This window comes from Aptenodytes patagonicus, chromosome 10, assembly GCF_965638725.1.
Source record: "Aptenodytes patagonicus chromosome 10, bAptPat1.pri.cur, whole genome shotgun sequence".
Lineage (NCBI taxonomy): Eukaryota > Metazoa > Chordata > Aves > Sphenisciformes > Spheniscidae > Aptenodytes > Aptenodytes patagonicus.
In genome coordinates this window covers 6241655-6264768 of record NC_134958.1, presented here as the reverse complement: position 1 = coordinate 6264768, position 23114 = coordinate 6241655, and the positions used below count along the sequence as shown (strand labels likewise).

Genomic DNA, 23114 nt, shown 5'->3' with positions numbered 1-23114 from the left:
GGGGGGGCAAAAGCACTGCAAAACACCCGTCTCCGCTGCTCCCGGCTGGGTGACACCCGAAAGCCCATCTCCAGCTCCCACCCCCGGCACAGACCCCTTTTTTTCAGCAGCAGATGAAATTCAGGAGATTTAGGGAGTGCGGGTGATCCCTGCTCTCACCCCCCACACTGGTCCCGCTGAAGCTGTCCCCGGAGCGCCCGGTGGGAACAGGCTACTCACCGAGGGGCAGCCCGTCCCCGGCAGAGCAGGAGCAGAGGGTGGTGGCTGCGCCGTCCCTTCGCCCGGGTCCTCTGAGAGCGATGCACGGTGCCCTGGCCACTACCACCACGAGGCCCCACCTCCCAGTTGCACGGGTTTGGGAGCTGGCGAGTTGTGGTGGAAACTGGCCAAAGAGCTCCCTGAAACTGCCGTAATTTGGAACAGATGACAGCAGAAAACCCCCTTCGTCGTCTTCCCTGCAGAGCCCAGAATCATAGAATCATAAAGGTTGGAAAAGACCTCTAAGATCATCGAGTCCAACCGTCAACCCAACACCACCATGCCCACTAAACCATGTCCCCCAGCACCACATCTACACGTCTTTTAAATACCTCCAGGGATGGGGACTCCACCACTTCCCTGGGCAGCCTCTTCCAATGTTTAACCACTCTTTCAGTAAAGAAATTTTTCCCAATATCCAATCTAAACCTCCCCTGGCGCAACTTGAGGCCATTTCCTCTCGTCCTGTCGCTTGTTACTTGGGAGAAGAGACCGACCCCACCTCGCTACAACCTCCTTTCAGGTAGTTGTAGAGAGCGATGAGGTCTCCCCTCAGCCTCCTTTTCTCCAGCTGCGGCACAGCTGGGATGCACTGGGGTTTAATGCCACTCCACCAAGAGAAGATGAAAAGAAGTCACCCTTGGACTCACCACCTCAAAAGCAACAGATCATGAGCAGCCAGGGAGAAGGTGAAGAGTCAGGCAGGGTTTGTTACGGACAACGGCAGGATGATGAGTGCGGAAGAGATTAAAACCTTCCTGTATTTCTGTAGCCCCTGTTACCCCCCGTGGTGGACCAGGATCCTATCCTGTTGGGAAACGCAACACAGACCAAGAGCATAATTTCTCCCCAGGAGAGTTTACTAAGCACAAGGAGCAGAAGGCGGACATGGGGGTCACATCCTGCACAAAACAATCTAGTTTGGCCAGGTCTGCAATTTCTAAAAGAATTCACCGAGGATTTTGGTGAGGAGGCTTTTAGCTGAGGGTCAGGGCAGACATTGCATTAGGAAAGCTCTAGGCATTTGGAGTAGACAGAAATGGAGGAAAAAATCAGGTTGGAAGTGATCTCTGGAAGTTACCTCATTCAACTCTCGCTCAAAGCAGGGCTACCCTCAAAGCTAGATCAGGCTGCTCAAGGTCTCATCCAGTCAAGTCTCAAAAGTCTCCAAGGATAAGATTCCCATCTCTCTGGGGCCCAGCTCCAGTGCTAACGACACTCATGATAAACCTTTTTTTCCTTATGTCCAACTGGAATTTCCTCTGTTGGAATTTCTGCCTGCCACCTCTTACCCTTGTTCTCTGCACCCCCGAGCAGAGTTTGTGCTCCAGTCTGCGCTGCTACGGCATGTGCTACGTGCCCCTCAATGTCTCGCCCTCCTAATGATCCTCTGCTAGACTCTCTCCAGATCGTCAGGATCTCTCCTGTGCTGGTGGGGCCAAAACAGGACACGGTTCCCCAAATATAGCCTCGCAAGTACTGCATGGAGAGGAACAGCTGCTCCCCTTGACCCACCAGTGATGCTCTCGTTACTCCTGCTCTTTTGCGGCCAGCCTGCCTTGCCGTGTGGGAGGCACCCTGCCAACTCACATCATAATTAACAAATCCGTTTGCGGTATTGATTGAAAAGAAAGAAGACACCACCTGCATGAAGCTGCGATGGGTTTTGGTTATTGACTACGGAAATCGAGGACAAGCCACACCGAAGAGACGAGGACAGCACGGTGGAAAGAAGACAAATACCAAAGGACAAAGCAATCACCCAAGGGGATCAGTGCAAATGGGAGATCCAGGCAGCCTGCTGACACAAGGCTGCTGCGTGTCCTGGACCACCCGGCGCAAGGCAGGGAGACCCTGGGCGTGCAGCTGCCCAGCATCCCCGTGCAGGACACGAAGGTGTGCGCCCAATGCGCCTGCATGGCTCCCTGCTCCTGGCTGCGCTGCTCGTACTTGGGGGTGGGAGACTTCCCAGGGACGTGGGAAAGGCACGCACGGGAGGAAAATACCCCCTTTCTTCCCAAAGATCCTGGAGTTCGCTTCCAGCCCGGGGCTCTGCAAAGCTTGCAGGCCTGCCTTGCTAGGCGGGTACAGAGGCATGTGAACGTCCTGGTCTGCCTCCAGCTCGGCGGCGGGGTGAGTCGCTGCTCTCCAGACAGCGGGACAAAGGGCGGCAGCCTGCTCAAAAGTTTGCTCTCCTGGCACCGAGACATTTTCCAGCCCCGCTGGCCTTGCTAAAAGTGCAGGGGGCATGCCAACCCTCTCTGCCTTGGCTGGAGTTGGGATCAACAGACAACACGGCCTCTGCCCTACTAACGCCTTCGCTCATCCCCTCCCCCTCCTCTGGGGCAAAGGCTGTGCCAGCCCCGGGGCTCTGCAGTGCAAAGGTACCGCCGCCTCCACCCCACACCAGAAATACTTTCTGTGTTTCTGCGGGCAACATGGAGAGCTCACCGGATCAGCTGGGTGCAGGCAAGCAGAGTTTTACAGCCTTGCCTCCGCAGTCTGCTCCGCAGCCATTGGTATACCACGGTGAAGGGATGAGCCAGACCCCCAAAGACCTGCAAGGCATCTTTACAGTTAGGTCTGGGAGGGGGCTGGAGAGGTAACTAATTTATTTCCATGCCCTATGGCAGGATCAGGACCCCGTAAAGAACCGCTGGCAGATGTCCGTCCGGTTTCTTTTTAAGGACTGCCTTCCCGGGCAATCCATTTAGTCTTTTATTTTACTTACAGTTCAAAAAAAGTCACCTGTGTGACTTAATTCTCCTTTGCTGCAATATAAAGGTATTACCTCCCGGATGGATTTAGAGACCAATTTATTGCCTTCCTCTTGTCAGTCAACCTTTTAGACACTTGAAGACTTCTCACACCCTCGCCCAGTCACCTTTCCTCTACAGAACCGGTTCATTTGGTCCCTCCCTGGAGATGTTGGTTTTCAGACCTTTGATCGTTCTTGCCGCCCACCTGGGAATCCCAAATGGCTCACGCGTTTCTTGCAATATCACGCCGAGCATGGTATTGACATTAGGAAGGCCTTGTCTGTAAGCAGAGTAGAAGATTACTTTGCACATCTCACGCAGAGCACTCTCCTGTTAACCGTTTCCATTACGAAATGTGTACGAGACCAGTAGTTCAGAAGGAAACTTGCTAAAACATTGCGAAATGCAATGCTTTATGCATTGTTCAGCGACATTTTGGAGCTTCCACGTTCGCAAAGCCCTTCCTGCAGGGGATAGGAGCTAACAGTAAGCTCGGTTTTAATGGTTATCCCGGCTCCATCCCTCCCCATCTCAGCTGGAGATGTTACCCTCACTCCCTGCCCCGAGCAGGCGTTTGTCGTTAGACAGCTGCAGCGATTTGCCCTACGACACTAAGACCCATCCAAATGAAAGGTTGTTTATAAGATACTAAAATGCAGGCGCACCCGTTCCTTTCACCGTAGCTGCGCCTACGCTGGGCAGAAGGCTCCAGCCCTCTCCGCTGGTACTCAAGGGCAACTGACGGCATTTCTCAAAATGTCATTTTGCTTCAGGGCGTGTCATGTGCAGTTTTACCAGGTACTCCCATATTTACTTCTTCACGTTTTTGCAGCTGAAATGGGGATTGTCAATGGGTCTGACGAATCTGGCTGCCACCTTGCTACTGCGAAAGGACAGCTCTATAACCCAAGGGCAAATATGGGCAATGTCTCTTTAACAGTATCATCCTTCATAAAATTCAGAGATGGGAGGGAGGATTCCTCCTTCAGCATCTCTTTTCCCCACCCTCTAAGTCACACACAGACACAGTGTCGCACTCATCTCAGTTTATTGCTTGTGTTCAAACAGCTGTCCTTATTCCAACTGCTGTATTAGAAACAGATACAAAAAAAAGGCACTAAAAGGATTTTCTCCATTTGATTGTCATTCTATGGCTTCAGTCATATTACGTTAAGGTACATTAAATTGCTAGCCTCCAGCTGGGGAGCAGAAGGCAAGTATTAGTGCTTAACATCCAGTAAAGAGAGTTACTCCTGTATCCTCCAACCCACGTCACGTAGAATGGGACAGGTAAGGCTGAGACAGGCTGAAAATTCACTGCCCCATCTCCCAGGTTAAGTCTGTACTTGCTAATCCACACCAGTCCCTACAGGAGGAACATCAAGGCCCGGCTCACGGCTTTTGCACGGTGTTTGCCTGCCACGGGGGAAAAAAAACACCCTTCTGCCTTGGCAGGGCACGGGGAGGTGTAGCTGGCTAGGGGCCACATCAGTATGTTAATGCATTTCCCTTTACCTACAAACTGCAAGTTCGCAAACCAGCGAAAGAAGTGTTTTGTACCTGAGAGCTCCCCTGAGAGGAATCAAAAATGCATTTTTTTGCAAGAAGATGAAATTCTGTAGACAAAGGGCGGCCAAACCTCCGCTGCCAGATCATCAAGACTCCTCCTCCTTCCTTACAGTTGTTGCTACACACAGGGATAATGATCAAATCTGACCAAGGGACGGGTGGGCCCCACACTGCCGGGAGCTCAAAGGCAAATGGAGTAAAGAAACAAAAAATTTCCATTGTTAAAAAGGAGAGGAAGCCCTTGAAGACAACATATCCCATATGTAATGCTCCATTATGGTCTGAACTGCCAGTACGCTCTACTTTTAATGGCATTCATTTCCATATTAAAAAGAAGAGCTGCTGCAGGCCACATTTGGTCTTCGAGAACACTTAATTACCCTGCCCAGCAACTTCTTTTTTCCAACACTTCATTGGCAGGCTAACACTTCAGATTCAAACTGGAAGTAATTCCAAGCCTGTCCACAATGACTTAAGGTAAACTGGGGCACTGCCTTACCATGCCTACTCAATTCCACAGCCTTCTCCTTTTAATAAAGGAGACCAGCGCCTTTTAATTTTCAGACAGCATCAGAAATAATAAGAGAGTACCTTGGTCCAGGGTAGAGTAGTCTCTGCTCACACCTCCTGACAGATTAAACAAGGAGCCCTTGCACCAGAAAGCAGCAGAACACACAGGCCTAACTCTGCTGAAGAAAAGTGATAATTTTATCGCCTATATAATGAGCAAATTTTTTCTCAGATGGTGTCAGAACTGGTACCCTGCGAAGTCAGGAGCAACCAAGACTGCATGCCATGTAACTGTCAAACAGCTGGACACAGCACTTCTTCTTTAACCTAGATTACCCTGCCAGGCAATCATTCCCAGCAAGGTAAATGATGAGCAATAAGGCAGGTGCAAACGTAAGGCGTTTTCAAATGGTAGAACCCATTCAACCAGCGAGGGAACGCACAAGAAATCTTGTGGTCATGAAAGGGAAGGATAGGGAGGACCAGACAGGGACATCTAAACCATGAATGCCCAAATCCAGTAATAAGCTTTTCTTCTCACAGGGGATTCTGATATTATCACGACCGACTCCATTCCCTTCCCGCCGGGAGCTTACGCAAATAGAAACACACCCTTGCAGTTTTTCTGACTCAACAAGCTCCGAGCCAGGCTTCTTTCCTTAACTGCTGGTTCCAAAGCTCCTTATTATAATGGAATTTTTCATGTAAAATTAAAACAGCAAAACAAGCTCCTTATCACAGTATGATTAAAGGGAAATTGTTGCACTTGGAATCACAGGGGTTTGGGAGTTAAGGTGCGTGCGTAATGGGAAATTTAGTGCTTTTGAGTGGTTCCAGATTCACAGCTTTGGAAACCCAGTTCCCTACAAATCACAGCATCATCAGCACTCAGACAAGCTTCTCCCACATGCTGTCCTTCACCAAAACCCTCAGCCGTGGCCTGCTGGAGAAGTCAGACTCAGTGGCCAATGGTCCTTGGCTCACATTATTGCAGGAAAAGAAGAAAGTGCTGATTTTCTGGGACACAAGTTGGCAGTCACTAGACTACAGATCCAGCGTCACCAGTGCACGTTACACAGAGATCATGGGAAGGCCAGATCATACCACTCTTCAGTTACCATCACGCTGCATTCAAACCACTGCCTCAGATAACAGGATCCATCAACCCAAACCCATCGGAACACTCGTACTTGACTTCAGGCCATTTTAACCACAGGTCCTAACTTGCCTGAGTTCACTATAGAAAATCTGACTGTAGGAACCTTTGATTGGTGAATTCCAGCTTTCCAGTGTAAACACTATTAGTTAGGAGTCATATACCTATTACAGTTGTCTATGCAGCTATTTCACAACCCTGTATTAAAATATAGGAACATCAGCATTTCGTTATCTAGCAGCCATGTTCCAAGTCCTGTTTCTGTCTGTGAAATACTACTCTGCCTTCTCCCATCTTCACTCCATCAGGGAGCGTGTATTGGCACCAAACTCACCTGCAAAGACACAGGGAAGGAAAAAGGGTAGAATTCACTTATTCAGAGGACAAAGTTAGTCTTGAGGTTACTGTGAGACATGTTCATTTTGAAAGTGCCCTATGGAGGATAAAAACCTATCAGAGGATCAAAGCTGTTGGCTCGCTGCACACTACGCAGCTCCTTTTATGTCACTGTTTCAGCTTCAGATGTGGGCTTGCTAATGTGAGGATCCCCACCAGGGAGGAGAGGATGCCACAGAAACCAATCACCCCTGGGTTGGTCTTGTAGATCCCTAGCGTATCCAAAGGGCCTGAGAGATCACAGAGATTCTTCACCAAGTCCAGCAGCAAAGGAGGGTGTCTTTTCAGTATTTGAAACAGCGGGAGGAGAAAACCGTGCAACCCGTCACATTTCACACAGTTTAGATCCTGATTGTGTTTGTCCCAGAAGGATTTCTCCTTTGCCTTTTCTTCCTGTACAGCTTGTTCCAGCCTCCAGGAGATCTCATACCAGTCCCTGGCTAGATTCATCAGGAGTGAAAAGTAGTAACACTTGGTAGCCCAATTCCGCCACTTCGGCTTATCGACGTCAGGTTGGAGCCCAACGCTCTTCAACCACAGGACCGCATCGCAGATGAAGTAGAGGGCACGGGTCAGGTTGGAGGCCGTGAGGCAGAAGCGAGGAACCACATCTGGCAGCTGTGTAGTTCTCCTGGCTGCTACCAAGGCGTGCACCATGTTGCCCAGTCTGAACACTGCAAGAGACCCCACGAAGGTTAGCGTGGCCTGGCCTTTACCGCAGAGACACAGCCCTACGCAGGACAACTCGGCATGTCACTGTCCACGTGTACTTTTAAAAAACTTAGTGGGCTTTGGGCATTTGTATGCTTAAGCATTTTCTTCTCACAGCGTGAGATGCTAGTCTTAGCAAGGAAAGGGGTGTAAACATCTCCGTTCTGTCCTGCACCAGCCCAGGACCTACACACAAATTTTGTCAATAGCCAGGAGTTGCAGCCTTCTCCTGCCGCTCTGTTCTCAGCGCCTGGGTGCCCTCTGGGCCAATATCACCCACGGCTCTGAACGAGTCAGCGTCAGCAAAAAAGCGACACAAAGAGAGCCTCCGATTTCAGCTGTACGCTGCACTGGATTTCACCTAACTCTGTGGTCAGGAGATGTCACTGCACTAACCCTGTCGCAACCACGAGCTGCATCTTTCCTAAGCTTCTGTGAAAGCTGGTCATTCATGTGCCAAGCACGCCGAGACCCACGTCCCTCCTCAGCCATGAATTTGTCAGCGGCACACGTAGTTCCCTGCAAACAGGAACAGCGTATTCCATTTCAAGCTATAATATATGGCAAGCCTGATTTCATCCGCTGCACAGTTTAGGTTTCACCCCGTGAATATTAACACAATATTATGCAAAATACTTTTTATAACCCGCTGCACTGTCACCGTGACAGATGTTGGCAGCACCCGAGCTTAGTGGAACTGCAAGAGTCCTGAATTTAGGCCTGACGTCTATCAGAGATTTGTTCAGCAGAAGCAAGAGAATTACGGCTATGCTGATAAACCAGCTGGCCTCTCTGCTAGAAATTACCATACTCTGGAGCTAACTGGAATAATAAAACAAATCCATGGTAACACATTAAATGAGAATATTTGCCTCGTATATTGGAGTTGTTCCAGGGCCGAACAATTGATAAGTAGGTGTAGGACCAACCTGAAAGCAAGCAATACAACCACAGCAACAGCGTAACCGTAACGGATGCAACTGTGGCACAGAATGAAGCGATGCGTATGAGAAAAGTATGGAAGGGTATATGATTTAGTAGAGTATAAATGCTAAAGAAAATTAGTATGTGAAGCAGGATATAAAAAGCCGTATTGAAGGATGGTCCTTCAGAGGTGGTTTTATTGGGATGATGATCTGTAACGTTAGGCTATCTCAACCCATTAGCTGGAAGGACTAACGCGAGCGCGGTAAGCCAGCCTTGCATCATAACTCAATGGTCTGTCCTTGAACGGAGATGACAACTTGATCTCTGCAGCAACAGCTGACTGTTAACTTATTTCCCTAGTTCTCCCAGCGATAATTCAGATTGCCTAATCGGAGAGGAGGCCGAGGAAGTAAAAAATGTCTGTTTGGCCCTACCTAGCCTGTCAAGCCAAGGCAGGGATAAGGTCTATCGACAATTTTGTGAATGTACTAAGAGGTTTTGTGGCTCAAGGTACGTTAACCACAGAAAAAGCAAGGCCGGGAGCTGTTTTGCTGGAAGGAGCAAGTGAAGAAGGACTTATCCCTCTAGACACCAGGTACTTACTTTTCCGGCCAGAGCTCATGCTAGATTCCAACTGCTTGAGTTTCATTGCCAGCTTCTCTTTATCAGCCTTATGCTCTATTAAATAGCTAAGCAACATGCATGTGTACTGAGTGGCTCTGGAATGGAAAAAAGGAGGAAAATGGTACACAGGTGAAACACGGACAATCCACAGGAACGGCAGCAGCAGGGCAGCCTTTGTTTCCGAGCTTAAGGTCACCCCTCTCGCAGCCTCGCAGTGCCAGGGCGAGTTATACCCAGGGGAAGGGGCACAAGCGCAGGTGGGGCGGCTGAGGACAGGCAAAGCGGTGAGCAGCAAGGGATCAGTCCGGCAGGAGCGGGGCTGGTACCCGCCCGGGGGGGGGCCGGGCAGCTCTCCCGCCTGAGGCGGGGGGCCCAAAAGCGGCTGGGGGCCTGGTGAGGGGCCCGGTGAGGGCCCCATCACCCAGAGGGGGAGCGGGGATGCTCCACCTCACGGCGCCGGCGGGCCCGCGGGGGTCCCCGAAGAGCCGGCACCGAGGGGCCGCTGCCGGGCGGGCTGAGCCCCCGGCCCGGCCCGGCGCGGTGCGGGGAGGCCGCCTGGCCCCGCCGCCGGCCCCGCACTCACCGGAAGAGCTGGTCGCGGCCCTGGCTGCGGTTGGTGAAGTCCACGAAGCCCTCCATGGCGGCGGCGGCGGAGGGGGGGGGCAGCCGCGGGAGGTGTGCGAGGGCCGCGGCCGCTCCGCCCCGCTCCGCCCGGGCCCCGCCTCGCCGGGGGAACCCTCCGCTCCAGTGCACGTTCCCGGCCGGGCCGGGCCGCGCCGCTACCACGGCGACCATCAACAGCGGGGCAGGTGTCCCCGCTAAAGGCTCCCCTCGGCCGCGCCTCCCCGGTAACCGCCGTCAGCGGTTCTGCTCGGGGAGGCTGGAGGGGAACGGCCCGGCCCGGCCCCTCGGCTCCCGCTCCGAGGTTGGGCCGCTGTGGGGGGTGACGGCGGTGGAGGTGGGCCCGCCGTGAGCCCGGCTTTGGCGTGAGCTGCCCCGGCCCGGGCCCCGGCCCCGGCCCCGGCCCCGGCCCCGGCCCCGAGGGGGAAGCTCAGAAAGCGCCCGGTGGTTTGGGAATGAAGTTTATAACTTCCAGTGACATCACCTGCTTTCCTAATTAATCGTTGGGATTTTATCCAAGCCGAATAAGTCTTTCGGTGAAGAACAAGCTGATATTTTTGAATGCTTTGTCATAATTCTTACACAAACTCGTGCCAAAGCTGCTACGCTCCCTTTTTCTGCCTGTGTGGCTGATATTCCCAGAGCAGGGCAAGACCCCTGAGTAACAGAGGCGATGCAGCAAGTAGAAATGAGCTATATAGAACAGGGTTGCTCTGGCTATCTATACTGAAAGGAACCCCCCTTCCCTCTTAGAGATCATTAATCATCTTTTTCTTTTCCCCCCGTTACCTCATGAAAGTAGATATTGCACGATTCTTCGTTCTTCTGCATCTACTGTGATTCCTGCATCTGTGGTGTGTTTTGCATCTGGAAGGGCAGAACCATGGCTGTGTATATCCAGAAGCATCCCCTGGAGATTCCTCCACCATCTGAAAAGGACTGGCTAAAGGATGATGAGGAAGATTTCTTCCTGCAGGATCCCGATCGAAAGCGTGATGCGCTGCCTCGGCCCTTCAGGATGATCAACAAACTGGTGATGCTGGTTTTTGAGAATGCTATGGAAATCATTGAAAGAAGGGAGATGCTCCGAGAAGCACAAAAACTAAAGGTCCAGCCCACAAAATGCTTTCCTACAGCTGAATTCCAGGTACAGAGCCCCTCACAGCAGAGATAGCATTAATCACCGTAGCAGTTTTTCTAGAGAATATCCATTCAGTTGATTTTACATTCTTCTATTCATCACCTTCTTCAGAATCCACCACCATCTCACTGATTCACTGCAAAAGGCTGCAGCTTCTAAGCTTGTCTGACAGGTTCTGCTTCCCACCCATCTATCACACCTCTCTGAAAAGAGAGAAGCAGGTATTAAACAGCATTAAATTCACCTTCTGCTTCTCGGGCCGGCTCCACCCTTGTTTGCCGAGGAGAAGGTAATTAGTCAGTAGCATATAAATGGGCAAACTCAGCTCTGTGTTATGGTGAGTACCCTAATGGGAGCCCTGTGAGCAAAAGGGCAGTGCTGCCTTCCCCGTCCTTACGTGGAGGTATCCAGGAGGATACGCTGGCGTCTGCTGGCGTTCTGCGACTGCCCGGAGGAGTTCAGCATCCCGTCACAGCTCTGCGTTAGCGGTGGGAGGGCTGAGTGCTCCTGAGTTCTTGGCCTTTAAAGCCCCTTCTGTTTATCGGAAGGGGAAAGGTGGGCGCAAACGTTCTCATTCCCAACACAGAACAATCTCTGTGACAGAGATGAGAGCCCCTCCCTTGCTCTTCTGATGAAAGCTCATGCAAAAATTTTTCCCTTGTAGAATTAATCAGCATTTTCTGTTGGTGAAAGGCTAGGAGTATATCGCTAGTATGGCTGATGTATCCTCCACTGGGGAAGCAGTTGGGTGCACTCATCTTTTCCCTTTCTTGGTAGGTAACTGGAAGAGCCAATTGCCTTGCGGTGTCTGGAAAATACATCTTTGTGGGTCTGTCCGTGGGTCTGTCTGCCTTCAAGGTATCTGACTGTAAGGAGGTCTGTGCTTGGGATGCAGTCAAGACGGAGATTTGTGCCATCCATGCCTTGGATCTGGGCAATGAGCGCCACGTCCTGCTTGCTGTGGATGAAATGGGTTAGTGTGACGTGGATTTCCTTGACCTAGCTGGGGATAGCTGTGCTCTGGAGCTGAAGAGTTGGCAGCTGCGTTGGAAGAGCGCTAAATCAGGAGGAACATTAGAATGGCTGACAGGTTTCCTAGAAAGCCCTGCAAAGAGGGTGTTAAATAACAAGTTGTAGGGTGACAGAGTGGCCCTAGGGCCTTGTGATTAGTAGAGGGTGCGGGTTTGGTGTCCTCTCTGGAGCAGCAGAGGCGGGTGCAGAGCTGAGGGTGAAGTGCAGTAAATTTTAGGAACACCTTGGACTGGACAGAAAGAACCATTGCTTGGTATGACCAAAGCACGGGCAGTGCTTTGTTTCTGCACCTGTAATTGCACAGCCCTGTGGTAAATACGTTAGTTTGTTGATTCATCTGAAACCTATCAATTCTGGTGGAGATACTTTTCAAACTGGCTTATCCATCTCTATGTACAATCGAATGTGTGCTGGTGCTGGCATAAGGAAGCCAGCAAAAGTTTACTGCTGGAAGTAGTGGGATATTCTTCCTTGAGCCCAGGAAAAAATGTAGTCTTGTTCACTCTCCTGCACATGTTGTAACAGCCATCTCCCAAGAGCATGGCTACCATCTGTTCACTTTTCTCCTCCTCCTCCTGCTACTTTTGTATTTCTATTCTAGGGCTCGTCTGGCTCTTCTGCTTTCACAAGGAAAGCTTCGTACTCATTAAAATCCTAAATGAAGTGGTAAGTACTGAGTTAATGTTATAGTCACTGGGCACAGGCTGGTAAGTAATCAATCAGGAGGAGTACTAATTGCCCTCAGGAATTTCTGTCATGGGCAGCAGCACTCCAAGAGTGCTGCCCAATATTTATTCCTGTTCTTCCAACAATCTGCCTGTTGTCTGTCTGCTCACCCTGTTGAGAACTGCGTAAGGCCACGGAGCTCTCTGAATTGGTGATTTTGCTTTGATGCCAGCCCGTTTTTCTTTGGCAGGAGGATATCAGCAGGCGAAGTACTTGTGTGGAGGTGGTGCTCTCCCCGGGAGGTGATTACGCAGGAGTCCTGCTGCAAGGCAAGTGCAGGGACATGGTGTGTTGGGTGACCGGCTGTTGTGTTCTAGCAGAGGGGCCGGCAGCAATGCTTTTAAAATCCTCCAAGTGTTCTGGGTTCCCAGGGGTCCTGTTCCTAACCCTTCCAGTCCCTCCTCCAGCTTAGAGAGCTGCTCCTGCTGCTCCCTCTCCTCTCCAAAAGGCCTGGTGTGGATCAGGACTGATCCCAAAAGTGAGCTCTCTGGAACTGGTCAGTGCAATTCCCGGCTCCTGGAAGGCTCAGTGAAAGCAGGTTTCCCTCTCCTCTCCAGAAGTACCAAACTCAGTTCTTCCTCTGGTTTGCTATGGATCACTTTTACACTGGAAATATGTAGACCTGAAGAATTTTCTCCGCAGACACAAGCCAGACAGTATAGAGACAGTCTCTAAAAACACTACAACAAACTCCTTGCTACAACATTCTTCTGTTTCATGGCAGCTGCCTTTGTCAACCCGTTTGCTGCTAGCAGGTTTTCTGGACCCATGTTTGGTGGAATCTGCCTGGACATATGCTGAGAATGAGATATGTAGCATCCACGGAGAACCAGCCTGAGACCACCTCTCACTTTCTACTTTACCTCAGAGGCTACAGGTCAAATTCTTTGACTGAGTCACTTCGTGGAATGTCTTTGGTGGATGTGGGACCTCGAGGACTTGAGCTGGAGGCTGAGATGTCAGTCTCAGTCAAGCATGTCAAGCCTTAAGTAGGAGGAGAGGTGGGCTGCATGGAGTTCAGAGGGATATTTCAAAAAATATCCAAATCTTCTTTTAAGGATATAAGATAACAGAGGCTACTTGCTTGAAAGACCTTTTCTCCTCATTTCCAATTGCTCAACGTGGTTTCCCAATGCAGACAGCACAAAAGCTTGGCTGGAGATCTACCGATTGCCTAAGGATTCCTGGCTGAAGGAGATGGAAAAGAGCCCAGGAGCTGCAACAGGGCTGGCTTGCAGGGAGAGGAGGTCAAGCTGGACATCTGTGGTACGAAACAGTTCCATCTCCCACTGTGCTATTTTTTCTTATACCCTTTTGCCTACAGGTCTTTCCCCAGGCCCTGCTCCTGCAGACAGTGATGGCAAGATACAGGCTGAACAAGTCTGTCGGCCCAGGGGGATGGAGTATATGTCTCTACAGCTGCTACAGCCGCCCATCCCACATTTCATAAGGCCTTTGTGTTATTGGGACATGCTTACTCGCCCAAGACAGGCTTTCCATTGAGGTTCCCTTGGTCCCAGGGCTAGCGTTCCTGCTGCCCCTCCCTGAAATTGGCAGCTCCTTTCCCAGCAGTATTTCCCCATCTGAGGAGGCCCTATGTAAGGGTATTCCCACAGGGCTCCTCCCTTATATTACTGGGGGAAGGTGAAGAGGAGTGGGAATTGGGCCCGATACCTCCACTTGGGAGTCTGGTCCTGAACCAGGGCTTGTGTTTTAGACTACCTACAAGAGGAGCCTGGTGGGGTCACGGCCGAACCGGCCTGAGCGGGGCAGGGTCTCTGCCTGTTTGCACTAACCCCTGTCACCTCTGGTTCTTTGGCAGAAAAGTCTGGAGCTGCATGGAGACGGTTCTGCAGAGATGGTAACTGGCCTCAATGAGTGTCCTGAGCTGTTACGGGCAATTTTAAATGCCGAGTCAGTGCTTAACCCTCTCCTGCATCGCTTTCACCCTGCTAGATTTCACCTCTCAACACACAGGCACCTTCTGCCCAGCACCTCCAGCTAACCCTCTGTGATACCTGCCTCATCACTCTTCCCTCTTCCTTTAGCAAAGACTTTCCTGGCCATTTAAGAGGGAGCGGCTTCAGGGCAAACATCCCCCTTAATTTAACCAAGCCAAAAGCAAACACCCAGGCATTCCCTCTTTGCTGATTCCATGTAAACTACCCAAGTTCCTGCCTCTTTCTTCTCAGACATGGTTGATTATTTAGCCAGACCTTTTCTGTTTAGCCAAGTGTCAATGTGTGTGGGGTAGGGTGGTGGAGGTGGTGGGGACACACCGGGGCCGGTCTCCTGTTAGGATTTTCTATTCCCAGCCGAGCACATATGTGACCTCCTCCAGTCCTAGGCTCTCTGAAGTAAAATCTGGTTCTTGTATTCAGCAGCACTCTGCAACATTTAGTCCTGCTTCTTTTTCTTTTTTCTTTTTTTCCTTTTTTTTTCTTTTTCCCTTTTTCTTTTTTCTTTTTTTTTTTTTTTCTTTTTTCTGAGCCTTGCTGTGCCCCACCCAGGCCTGCGCTGCAACAAGAGTAATTCAGACAAACTAGTAAGATCAGAAGTGGAGGTTATTTAGGGCACAAAGACAGGAGGTGCCTGGGCAGGACATCCATTGTAATGTTGTTGAGAAAGTAGTGACCTCCCTCAAGCTTCTGTGTTTTGGCCTGAAGAATGAGCTTACCACCAGTATCTCCTAGGCAGTGTTGGCCAACCTTCACATACACGTCCTTTAGGAAGCATTTGATTTCCATGAACAGGTGAAAACTTAGCAGTGGAGGACACCACACAGTTCTCAGGCTGACATTTTTCTGTTGCAGGAGTCTCCTGTGTCTGCAAACAAAGCTGATGCAAAGCTGAGTCTCCCAGTGCTGCTGCTGAAAGTGAAGCCACCCAAACCCGTTACAGGTCAGGACTGATTCTGTACTTGCAGCCTGCAGCCTCCTTCAGGTGGCAAAGGAATCATGGCCCTTATGACTACAGAAGAAGTCAGAAAGTTTCAGTAACTTGCTCTCTGGTCCCTTCCTGACCTGTCTTTGCCGTTACATGTAAGCCTGTAGTGGGAATTGCTTCTTACCTGACCATCTCATATGTCACCTTTGTTAGCACAAAATACTTCAGTGTGTCTCGAAGTGGGTGTCATACACCCTCGGCTTCATTGTCACCGGAGAGGGAGGAGGTTGTTTTTTAGACCCTAGCAACCTGACAGCACCCCTAGTTTGTCACTCTGAGTCCAGGATTCATAGGAAAATGCTGAGGCTGAGGAGGGAGCAGACCTTACGCTGGGACACTGTCAGGGAGAATGCCACAGAAAGGCAAGGTGAGCTGGGTCCTCAGATGACTTGCCCTAGTCCCTGCCTTCAAATACTGGAAAATGGGCTAGTGATATGGAAAGTCCCACAGAAGATGCAGTGTGTCCCTCTTCAAGACAATGCCACCCTGAAGGAGAGATGGTCGAAGTGCCTCTGAGCACTCCATGGTGCCTGCTCCTCCAGGGCTGTGCCTTTTCCCTTTGTGTTCCCAATCCAGGCAGTAGTTTTAAAAGCCCTTTGGATGCCTTGAAGAAAGTGGATGATGACAGCATGCTTGGCTTGGGGTACAATCACCTAATCAAGGACTCCCAGTGGGAGCAGCAGGAAGCAATCTTCCGCAGCACTTACCGGGACTATCTGGAGGCTGAGGGTGAGAGAGAGAGCAAGGAGGAGATCCCCAGGTGAGTGGGAGCACCAACCAGGATTTCAGTCCATGAGACATCAGCACAGGGCACTTTACAAGTGTAGATGGAAGCCTCTGTCTTAGCTTTGCCTCCTTCATCCCAAGGCTTCAGGGCAGGGGGCTAGAGCCATTCCAGGTCTTGTTGCAGTGCTGCCTACTTATCAATGCCTTTCTTTTACATACATTCCTTACTTTTTTTTCCAGACATGCTACTTTTCATTTCCTCCTGCCTAGCTGGATCCTACAGGTGGGACCTGAAATGAAAGTACAGCCAGGTAATCCAAACGGGCAAAAAGCTTTTAACCTATGGCATGGCATTGAGCTCTAGTTAGAGCTCAATGGCTCTCGCGTGGGTTCACTATATAAATTCATCTTCAGGGACGTAAGTCTGGATAAAAATGTAAGCCCTAAGACTTACAAGTCAGTTACCAGCATGGAGTCAAACCAACTTAGCTCCATGGTTTAAAAAAAACCCACAAAAAAACCCCAAAACACAAAAAAAGATGAGGGGCCACATAGGCAAGATAAAAATAACAAACAAGGGTAGAGTTTGTTCTGGTTTAGTTTCTGCGTGAGCAGAGTTTCTGTAAGTCCCGTCAGGGAAACTGTGAGAGCTCTAATGAGAGCTTTCTAATGGTGTTTTGGTGTCCCGGATTGTTCCTTTCTTTGTCCCCAGTCTCCTCTCTTTTGTCATCCCCTTCTCTGTACCAGGTGTTCCAGCTGGCATCAGTGTGCACTGGGATGGAAGCCACAATTTCTGCTTGTACTTACTTAACCGTCCACTCAAGGAGAAAGTGGGTAAGAAAGTCTTGCTTTCTCTAGCAGAGCACTCTGTGGGGAGTGGGAGTATTTGGTGGCCAGTGGCTGTCATTCAGCCAGATCTTCATGATTCAGGGAAATGAGGAATGGGGAGGAGAGCTGCCTCATATCTTGTGGGTTAGGCTGGCATTTGGATTGTGGGGCTCCATGTTGCACCAGCTGGCAGCATTTTTAGTGAAGCCACTCTGGCAGGAGACCGCAGAATGGTGCATGTTTTACTGGGAAACTGGATGCTAGCACCATGAGAGAGGAATGCTCTGCACCTTCTTACAGTTGTCTCTCTTCATGTCCTTCTGTTTAGACTCTGATCCGAAACCTGATGTTGTGTGGCCGTGTGCAGCTCCAATTGCATGCTCGGCTGTCAGTTCCTGCTCCAGGTACCTGGCACTGGCATGTGAAGATGCAACAATAACTATTTGGGATAAACACCTAGGTGAGCTTGCCCTTTGGGACTGTGTATTGGGATCACTGTGGATAAATCGCTCCCTTCCCTAGGAGCTTGAGGCTCTGGCCTGGTGTGAACAAGAGACTGGCAGTCAGTTTACAAGCAAATCTGAAAATAGCTTGGACTCACTTGTTCATCGGATGCTTGGCCAGAAGTTGCCAATGCAGCATGCAGCGTGACTGCCCTAGCCCTTGCAGAACCATTCCCATCCACAGCAACGCAGGGGCTGTGAACTGCTGCAGCGAGGACTGACGACCGTCTTGCCCCGAGGCTGTGAGACAGTGACAGTCACTGCTTTGCCACTGCACGCTCAGGTCATCTTTGAGGCTGTTGTGGCATCAGAGTCCAGGCTGCCATCAGTGCTAGTGTCATCCTGCCATGATGCAGGGATTCTCCTGGCAGAAGAATCTTCTTCTGCCATCAGGATTGTTCTGGTGGCTGCTGCCCCTGAGCAGGCCACAGTCCAAGCTAAGCTTTCCTTGGATAAATTGCCCGTTCCTTTTTCTCCCTAAACTGCTGTCTTCTTTTCTTTTCCCTGCTTCCCCAGGATACCCACTGTCTGTGACTGCCATTCTAGAGGAACGTCTTATCCGCAGTATCTACTTCCTACGGAGTTCTGCAGCTGCCAGCAATGAGACACCTTGTCCTGGTACAGATCCTGCCTGTCCCATCGTGCAGCTTCTAGTGCTGTGTACAGACAGCTCTTTCTATTTGGTGAAAGCACCCAGGGCTGGGAAGTCCAGCATCACGTTCCTGGCAGACAGGTGAGGTAGACTCTGATAGACCTCACTCCAGCCAAAGAAACCATGTGGTATGGTGGTCAGGTTCAGCAGGGTGCCCCAGATTTCTGTGGAGTAGAGAACTTTCTACTGCTTTTACCCAGATAGCTCTGCCCTGCTGCTGTCAGCAGCAAGTGTGATTTTTCTAGGAGTCAGTTCCAGTGCTAAAATCCAACCGTTATGCCAGGATTAGGGCTGTTTCTGGGTTGTTCTATGCACCAGAACACAAGTGCTTGTAGCACTGCTCCAGGGCTGACGTTCAACTAGCTGGGTCTCTGTCAGGTACCCAGGATAATTTTTTCTTTTCTCTTCTGCCCTTGCCAGAATAACTTCCCCCTAGAAGTCAGAATAAGCATTTCTTGCCATCTTTCTATCAATTTTATGTTCACTTATCCCCTTGGTTTGAGAAGAAGGGTCAACTTTGGGGAAGCTGCTGCTCTGAAGGCTATGGTTTCATGCCTCCATGGCAGGCAGGGGATTTGTATCTCCAACAACCTAGGCCGGTTTGCACAGGGATAGGCCTCGGGGGTTCCTGCCCAGGAGGAGGCAGGCTTTGTCTCCACAGGGAAGAGGCTTGGCTGGAACTTTATGCCAGCCCGTGTGCCACAAACTGCCATTGTCATTATCACAGCCTCTCAGTACATGCCAGGTACATGAAACAGTGGCATAAGCCTGAGTCTGTTTTACAGGCCTGAAGATCCAAATCTTGCTGTCAGCGCAGTGGTGCCTGTCCTGGCATTCCCCAGTGCGGTGAGTATTACTGCCAGCTCTCTTAAGAACTGGGTGAGAACACAGGTCTGTCTGGCCTAGGACCCTGTTTCCAGTAATGGCTGTAAATGGGTGCCTGGAAGATAAAGAACAGGGCAAGCAGATATAATACCGCCCTTATCCTTTCCCAGCGTCCAACTATTTTTAGCATGGGGACTTCTTGCACCAGTTACAGGTCTGTATGTGGCTGGTTGCTCTCAAAGGATTTCTCTTCCATGATCTTACTCAGTATCCCCTTGCACCCATGTCCTCTAACTGACCACTGAGGTGGGAGGCACTGGAGGCCCTCTGCACATGGACAGGTCCAACTGCAAAGATGGGAGGGTTCAGCCGTGAAGCTTCAGATGTCATGGTCAAATATGAAGGGGCATCACGGTGAGGAGAAGTTACAAGCACAAGTCCAGCCAGACCTTTCAAGTGGCCTCAGAAAGTTTTCAGGCATGGGGAGAAAAGGACTAAAAGCTGCTTGCCAGAGCCAGCCATGCAGAAGGCTGGATCTAGTTCATTTCTAACCTGCCCTGCTGCCCTTTTCCGATCCCAACCTGCAGCAATTCCAGTCCAAGTTCCCTGCACAGCCTGTTCTTGATCTGCTGTGGCCCTGTGACTACTGGGCAGGCAAAGAAAACAGCATCATAGTTGGGGATGTGAAGTCCTGAATGTCATTCCATGTGCTTTCCAGGAAATGCTTTTCACTTCTTTTACATCTATTTCTAAGTGTCAACTTGCTGTTTCAGGCCCTGGTCTTCTCCTGGGATGGCACAGTGTCCCTGATGAACACTGACACAATCCAGATTGTTTACTGCTTCAGTACTCCACCTTCTCATGCTGTAGCATCCCCCTGGCAGCCAGTGTTCACAGTGGATACTGTGAATTGGTGCTTGCTACTTCGAGGTGGGTAGCACCTTGGAGTGGTCTTAGATACGTGGTCACTGGGTGCATTCAGCTGTGCACTGATCCTTGATAGTTCTTATTGGATGACTCCTGATGCAATAGCCCACTGTTCTTGTTCCTGTCTAGGAGATAAGCAGCAGCAGGCAGATGCATTGGCACAGAGCAGAGCCAGTCATGGCACCATCTTCCTCTTTGACTTCAACTCCTACCCGCTGAAGGAGGCTTTCCCAGAGGAACCAGATTTGCCTCTCAAATCCTTGCAGAACCTGCCATGGATTGAGAGATGTAACATTTTCTTACGTGATAGGTAAGGTTCTCCTTCTGCCTGATAGGCAATAATGCACCTGCATTGTTGTAAGCTGTGGTGTTGCTCAGGTCCATGCAAGGTCTCACCCTGGAGCTTCTGTGCGCTGTGACAGATTTATGTCTGGGTGTCCTGGTTTCGGCTGGGATAGAGTTAATTTTCTTCCTAGCAGCTGGCATAGTGCTGTGTTTTGGATTTACCATGAGAATAATGTGATAACACACCGATGTTTTAGTTGTTGCTAAGCAGTGCTTATACTAAGTCAAGAGCTTTTCAGCTTCCCATACTCTGCCAGCGAGGAGGTGCGCAAGAAGCTGGGAGGGGGCACAGCCAGGACAGCTGACCCAAACTGGCCAGAGGGATATTCCATACCATATGGAATATGCTCAGTATATAAGCTGGGGGGAGTTGGCCAGGGGGGCTGCTACTGCTGCTTGGGGACGGGCTGGGCATCGGTCGGCAGGCAGTGAGCGGTTGCATCACCTCTTGGGTTTTTTTTTTTCCCCCTTTTCTCTTCCTGTGTTTTGTTCCCCCCCCACACCTCCCCTTGTTGTTTTACTTTCCATTACAATTTATTGTTGTTGTTATTTCAAGTATTAAACCATTCTTATCTCAACCCACGGGTTTTCTTACTTTTCCTCTTCCGATCCTCTCCCCCATCCCACTGGGCGGGGGGGGGAGGATGAGCGAGTGGCTGTGCAGGGCTTAGTTGCTGACTGGGGTTAAACCATGACACTTGGTAAGGTTAATGTTCAGGCAGCTGGATTCCTGACAGACACCCAGAACCCTTCCTCCTCTCCCTTCTGTCCTTCCGAGAACAACTGAACAGCTGTAAGTCAGGATGCCTGGGGCAGGCTTGTCATTCTGGGTAGAGAGGGCTTGCTAGTTCCGATGTGCTTTTGTGCAACACAGATTGTGCAAGCTTGTCAGGGAATATGATCCTCACTTAAGTGTCTGCGTCTTCCTTTTGACCCCATAGCCAGGCAGAGCTGGGATCTCTTTGTACCTTGCTCCTCCCCTCCATTCCTAGGTTCATTTGATGTTTAGGTAGATTTGTGTTGGAGGTTTCTCGGTTTGAGAAGGTCCCCAGTACCCTCAGGCCGAGGTTGCAGTCAGAGCTTAGCTGATGCATTGAGTTCATGGCGTCACTAGATGGCAATGTGACATCTCTTATTGGGTGACCTTTTCCTTGAATTACTTATTTTGGGAACCTGGAGCCAGATCCATGTCAATGATAGTCTGTTCTTTCACTATGCCTTAATTCTCCAATTTGAAATGGAATAGGTGGGTGCAGGTATGACTTCACAGCACATATTTGCTGGTAGCCTTCCCTAATTCCTTGTCCCCCAGGTGAATCCTGTGGTGTTGTCTGGCTAGTTAAGTGCAGAAAAGTTTCATACTATGCTACAAGCCACCAGTTCTGTCCCTCCTCATAAAGCTGGAGAGGAGACTCTTGTCTGCCTTATACCAGAAAAACTGGGGAGACATCACCTCCAGGGATATCTTGCTCCCTGGGTACTGAGAGCTCAAGCCAGAGCAGAGCAGATACGACTGCAGTGAGACTTGTGTCTACAGAGGCTAAGAGGCAAAGAGAAATACGGAGGTCATTGCTGTCAAGAGCAGTAAACTTGAGTGCTGAGTGGCATGAGGGAATCATTGAGGTTTTTCACACACAAGAAGTCTGAACTGCTTAATTTGTAGCGAGCCCCAGGGACCCTTGGGGGAACCAGGCTAGGGTTGTCTGAGCACTGGGGAAATGGCAGGGACTGTTTTAACCATGGTTTTTTTCCCTCGTTAGGCAGCAGAGCCTGCTGGGACTCAGGGAGCAGTTGCCTGAGTACTGGAGTCGGCTGCAGGCACAAGCAGCTGCCATAGACAAGGAGAGACAGAGCGTGAAGGGACAGAAGAAGCCGTAGTCAGCCTTGCATCCTGAGGGCCAGGCTCTGCACTATCACAATCCTGCAGACCCATGATCCAGCACTGATATTTTGGCAGCGACTCTATTCAAATCTCTCCTGCTGCTTTCCAGCCTGGGGCAATTTGTCATCTGAAAGAGCTGCTTGCCTGCCACTGCTCAGCCACAAGGATCTGTGCCCAGCCTCTCTCCTTAGCTAACCCTCAGCCTGTTCCAGCAGGGTTCAACCCCTCCTCATCAGAGACAAACACTGCTGATGGAAGAGTCTTGAGGTAGGAACGGCCTCTCATCGAGGTGGCAGGCCCAACACTTGTGTGGTTTAGCTAAGGATTTGTGCTGGATCTCTGAGTCCTCCCAGAGACCTGGAGCATCAGAGCAATATGGTATGTTACGATGCCCCTCCTTAATAAAGCCTTTTCTCCAGTAAATGTCTCTTACTCTTTATAGGACTGGCATTTTATCAGACTCTGATGTTCTGTCCTTCTGTTGCTGGGGCTCACCAATGTGTCTCATCTTCTGCTCTGACCCAGATGGGCAGACAGCAGCATCCTTGTGCTTAGCAAGAGACCTGGTCTTTTCAAACCAGGCAGCAAATCGGACATGAAGGTGGCATCGTCCAGAGCATAGCAGCGCCCAGCAGCAGTGACACTGCAGTGTGTCAGGCCTGACCTAGGCTGTTCCGCAGTCTAGTTTTTTCTTTTGAGCAATAGGACGAGAGGAAACGGCCTCAAGTTGCGCCAGGGGAAGTTTAGATTGGACACGAGGAAAAATTTCTTTACTGAAAGAGTGGTCAAACATTGGAAGAGGCTGCCCAGGGAAGTGGTGGAGTCACCATCCCTGGAAGTATTTAAAAGACGAGTAGATGAGGCGCTTAGGTACGTGGTTTAGTGGGCATGGTGGTGTTGGGTTGACAGTTGGACTCGATGATCTTGGAGGTCTTTTCCAACCTTAATGATTCTATGACTTCAAAGCAGGCAGCTTTGGGATAAGACTACTTAGGAGTTGAAGTCTGCAAATGTGCAGACAAGCTTACTGGGTTAAGGTCAGACTAGAAC

The 23114-nt window shown here is 50.4% G+C and overlaps 2 protein-coding genes across 4 annotated transcripts; one reads left to right on the top strand and one right to left on the bottom strand.

Moving 5' to 3' along the window:
* Window positions 1-400: 400 nt before the first annotated feature.
* On the bottom strand, window positions 401-9586 carry PEX11A (peroxisomal biogenesis factor 11 alpha). 2 transcript variants are annotated; one of them, XR_012996158.1, is made up of 4 exons: window positions 9494-9569; window positions 8890-9005; window positions 6587-7322; window positions 401-455 (listed from the first exon to the last, which is right to left on the bottom strand). XR_012996158.1 is itself a non-coding variant. In XM_076347928.1 (3 exons), exons 1-3 carry the CDS (start codon window positions 9547-9549, stop codon window positions 6757-6759), a joined length of 738 nt encoding a protein of 245 aa, XP_076204043.1. In that variant the 5' UTR covers window positions 9550-9586; the 3' UTR covers window positions 4056-6756. The 2 variants fall into 2 exon arrangements, 1 of the variants encoding a protein (XP_076204043.1); XM_076347928.1 differs by lacking the exon at window positions 401-455 and having other exon boundaries at window positions 4056-7322; window positions 9494-9586.
* WDR93 (WD repeat domain 93) lies at window positions 8839-22481 on the top strand. 2 transcript variants are annotated; one of them, XM_076347925.1, is made up of 17 exons: window positions 8839-8881; window positions 10331-10678; window positions 11450-11645; window positions 12306-12370; window positions 12621-12699; window positions 13569-13696; window positions 14253-14291; window positions 15244-15331; window positions 15953-16136; window positions 16343-16413; window positions 16850-16936; window positions 17259-17390; window positions 17950-18166; window positions 18871-18931; window positions 19684-19840; window positions 19967-20147; window positions 21943-22481. In XM_076347925.1, exons 2-17 carry the CDS (start codon window positions 10415-10417, stop codon window positions 22058-22060), a joined length of 2067 nt encoding a protein of 688 aa, XP_076204040.1. In that variant the 5' UTR covers window positions 8839-8881; window positions 10331-10414; the 3' UTR covers window positions 22061-22481. The 2 variants fall into 2 exon arrangements, with proteins under 2 accessions (XP_076204040.1, XP_076204039.1); XM_076347924.1 differs by lacking the exon at window positions 8839-8881 and adding an exon at window positions 9708-9758 and having other exon boundaries at window positions 10334-10678.
* The last annotated feature ends 633 nt before the right edge of the window (window positions 22482-23114 follow it).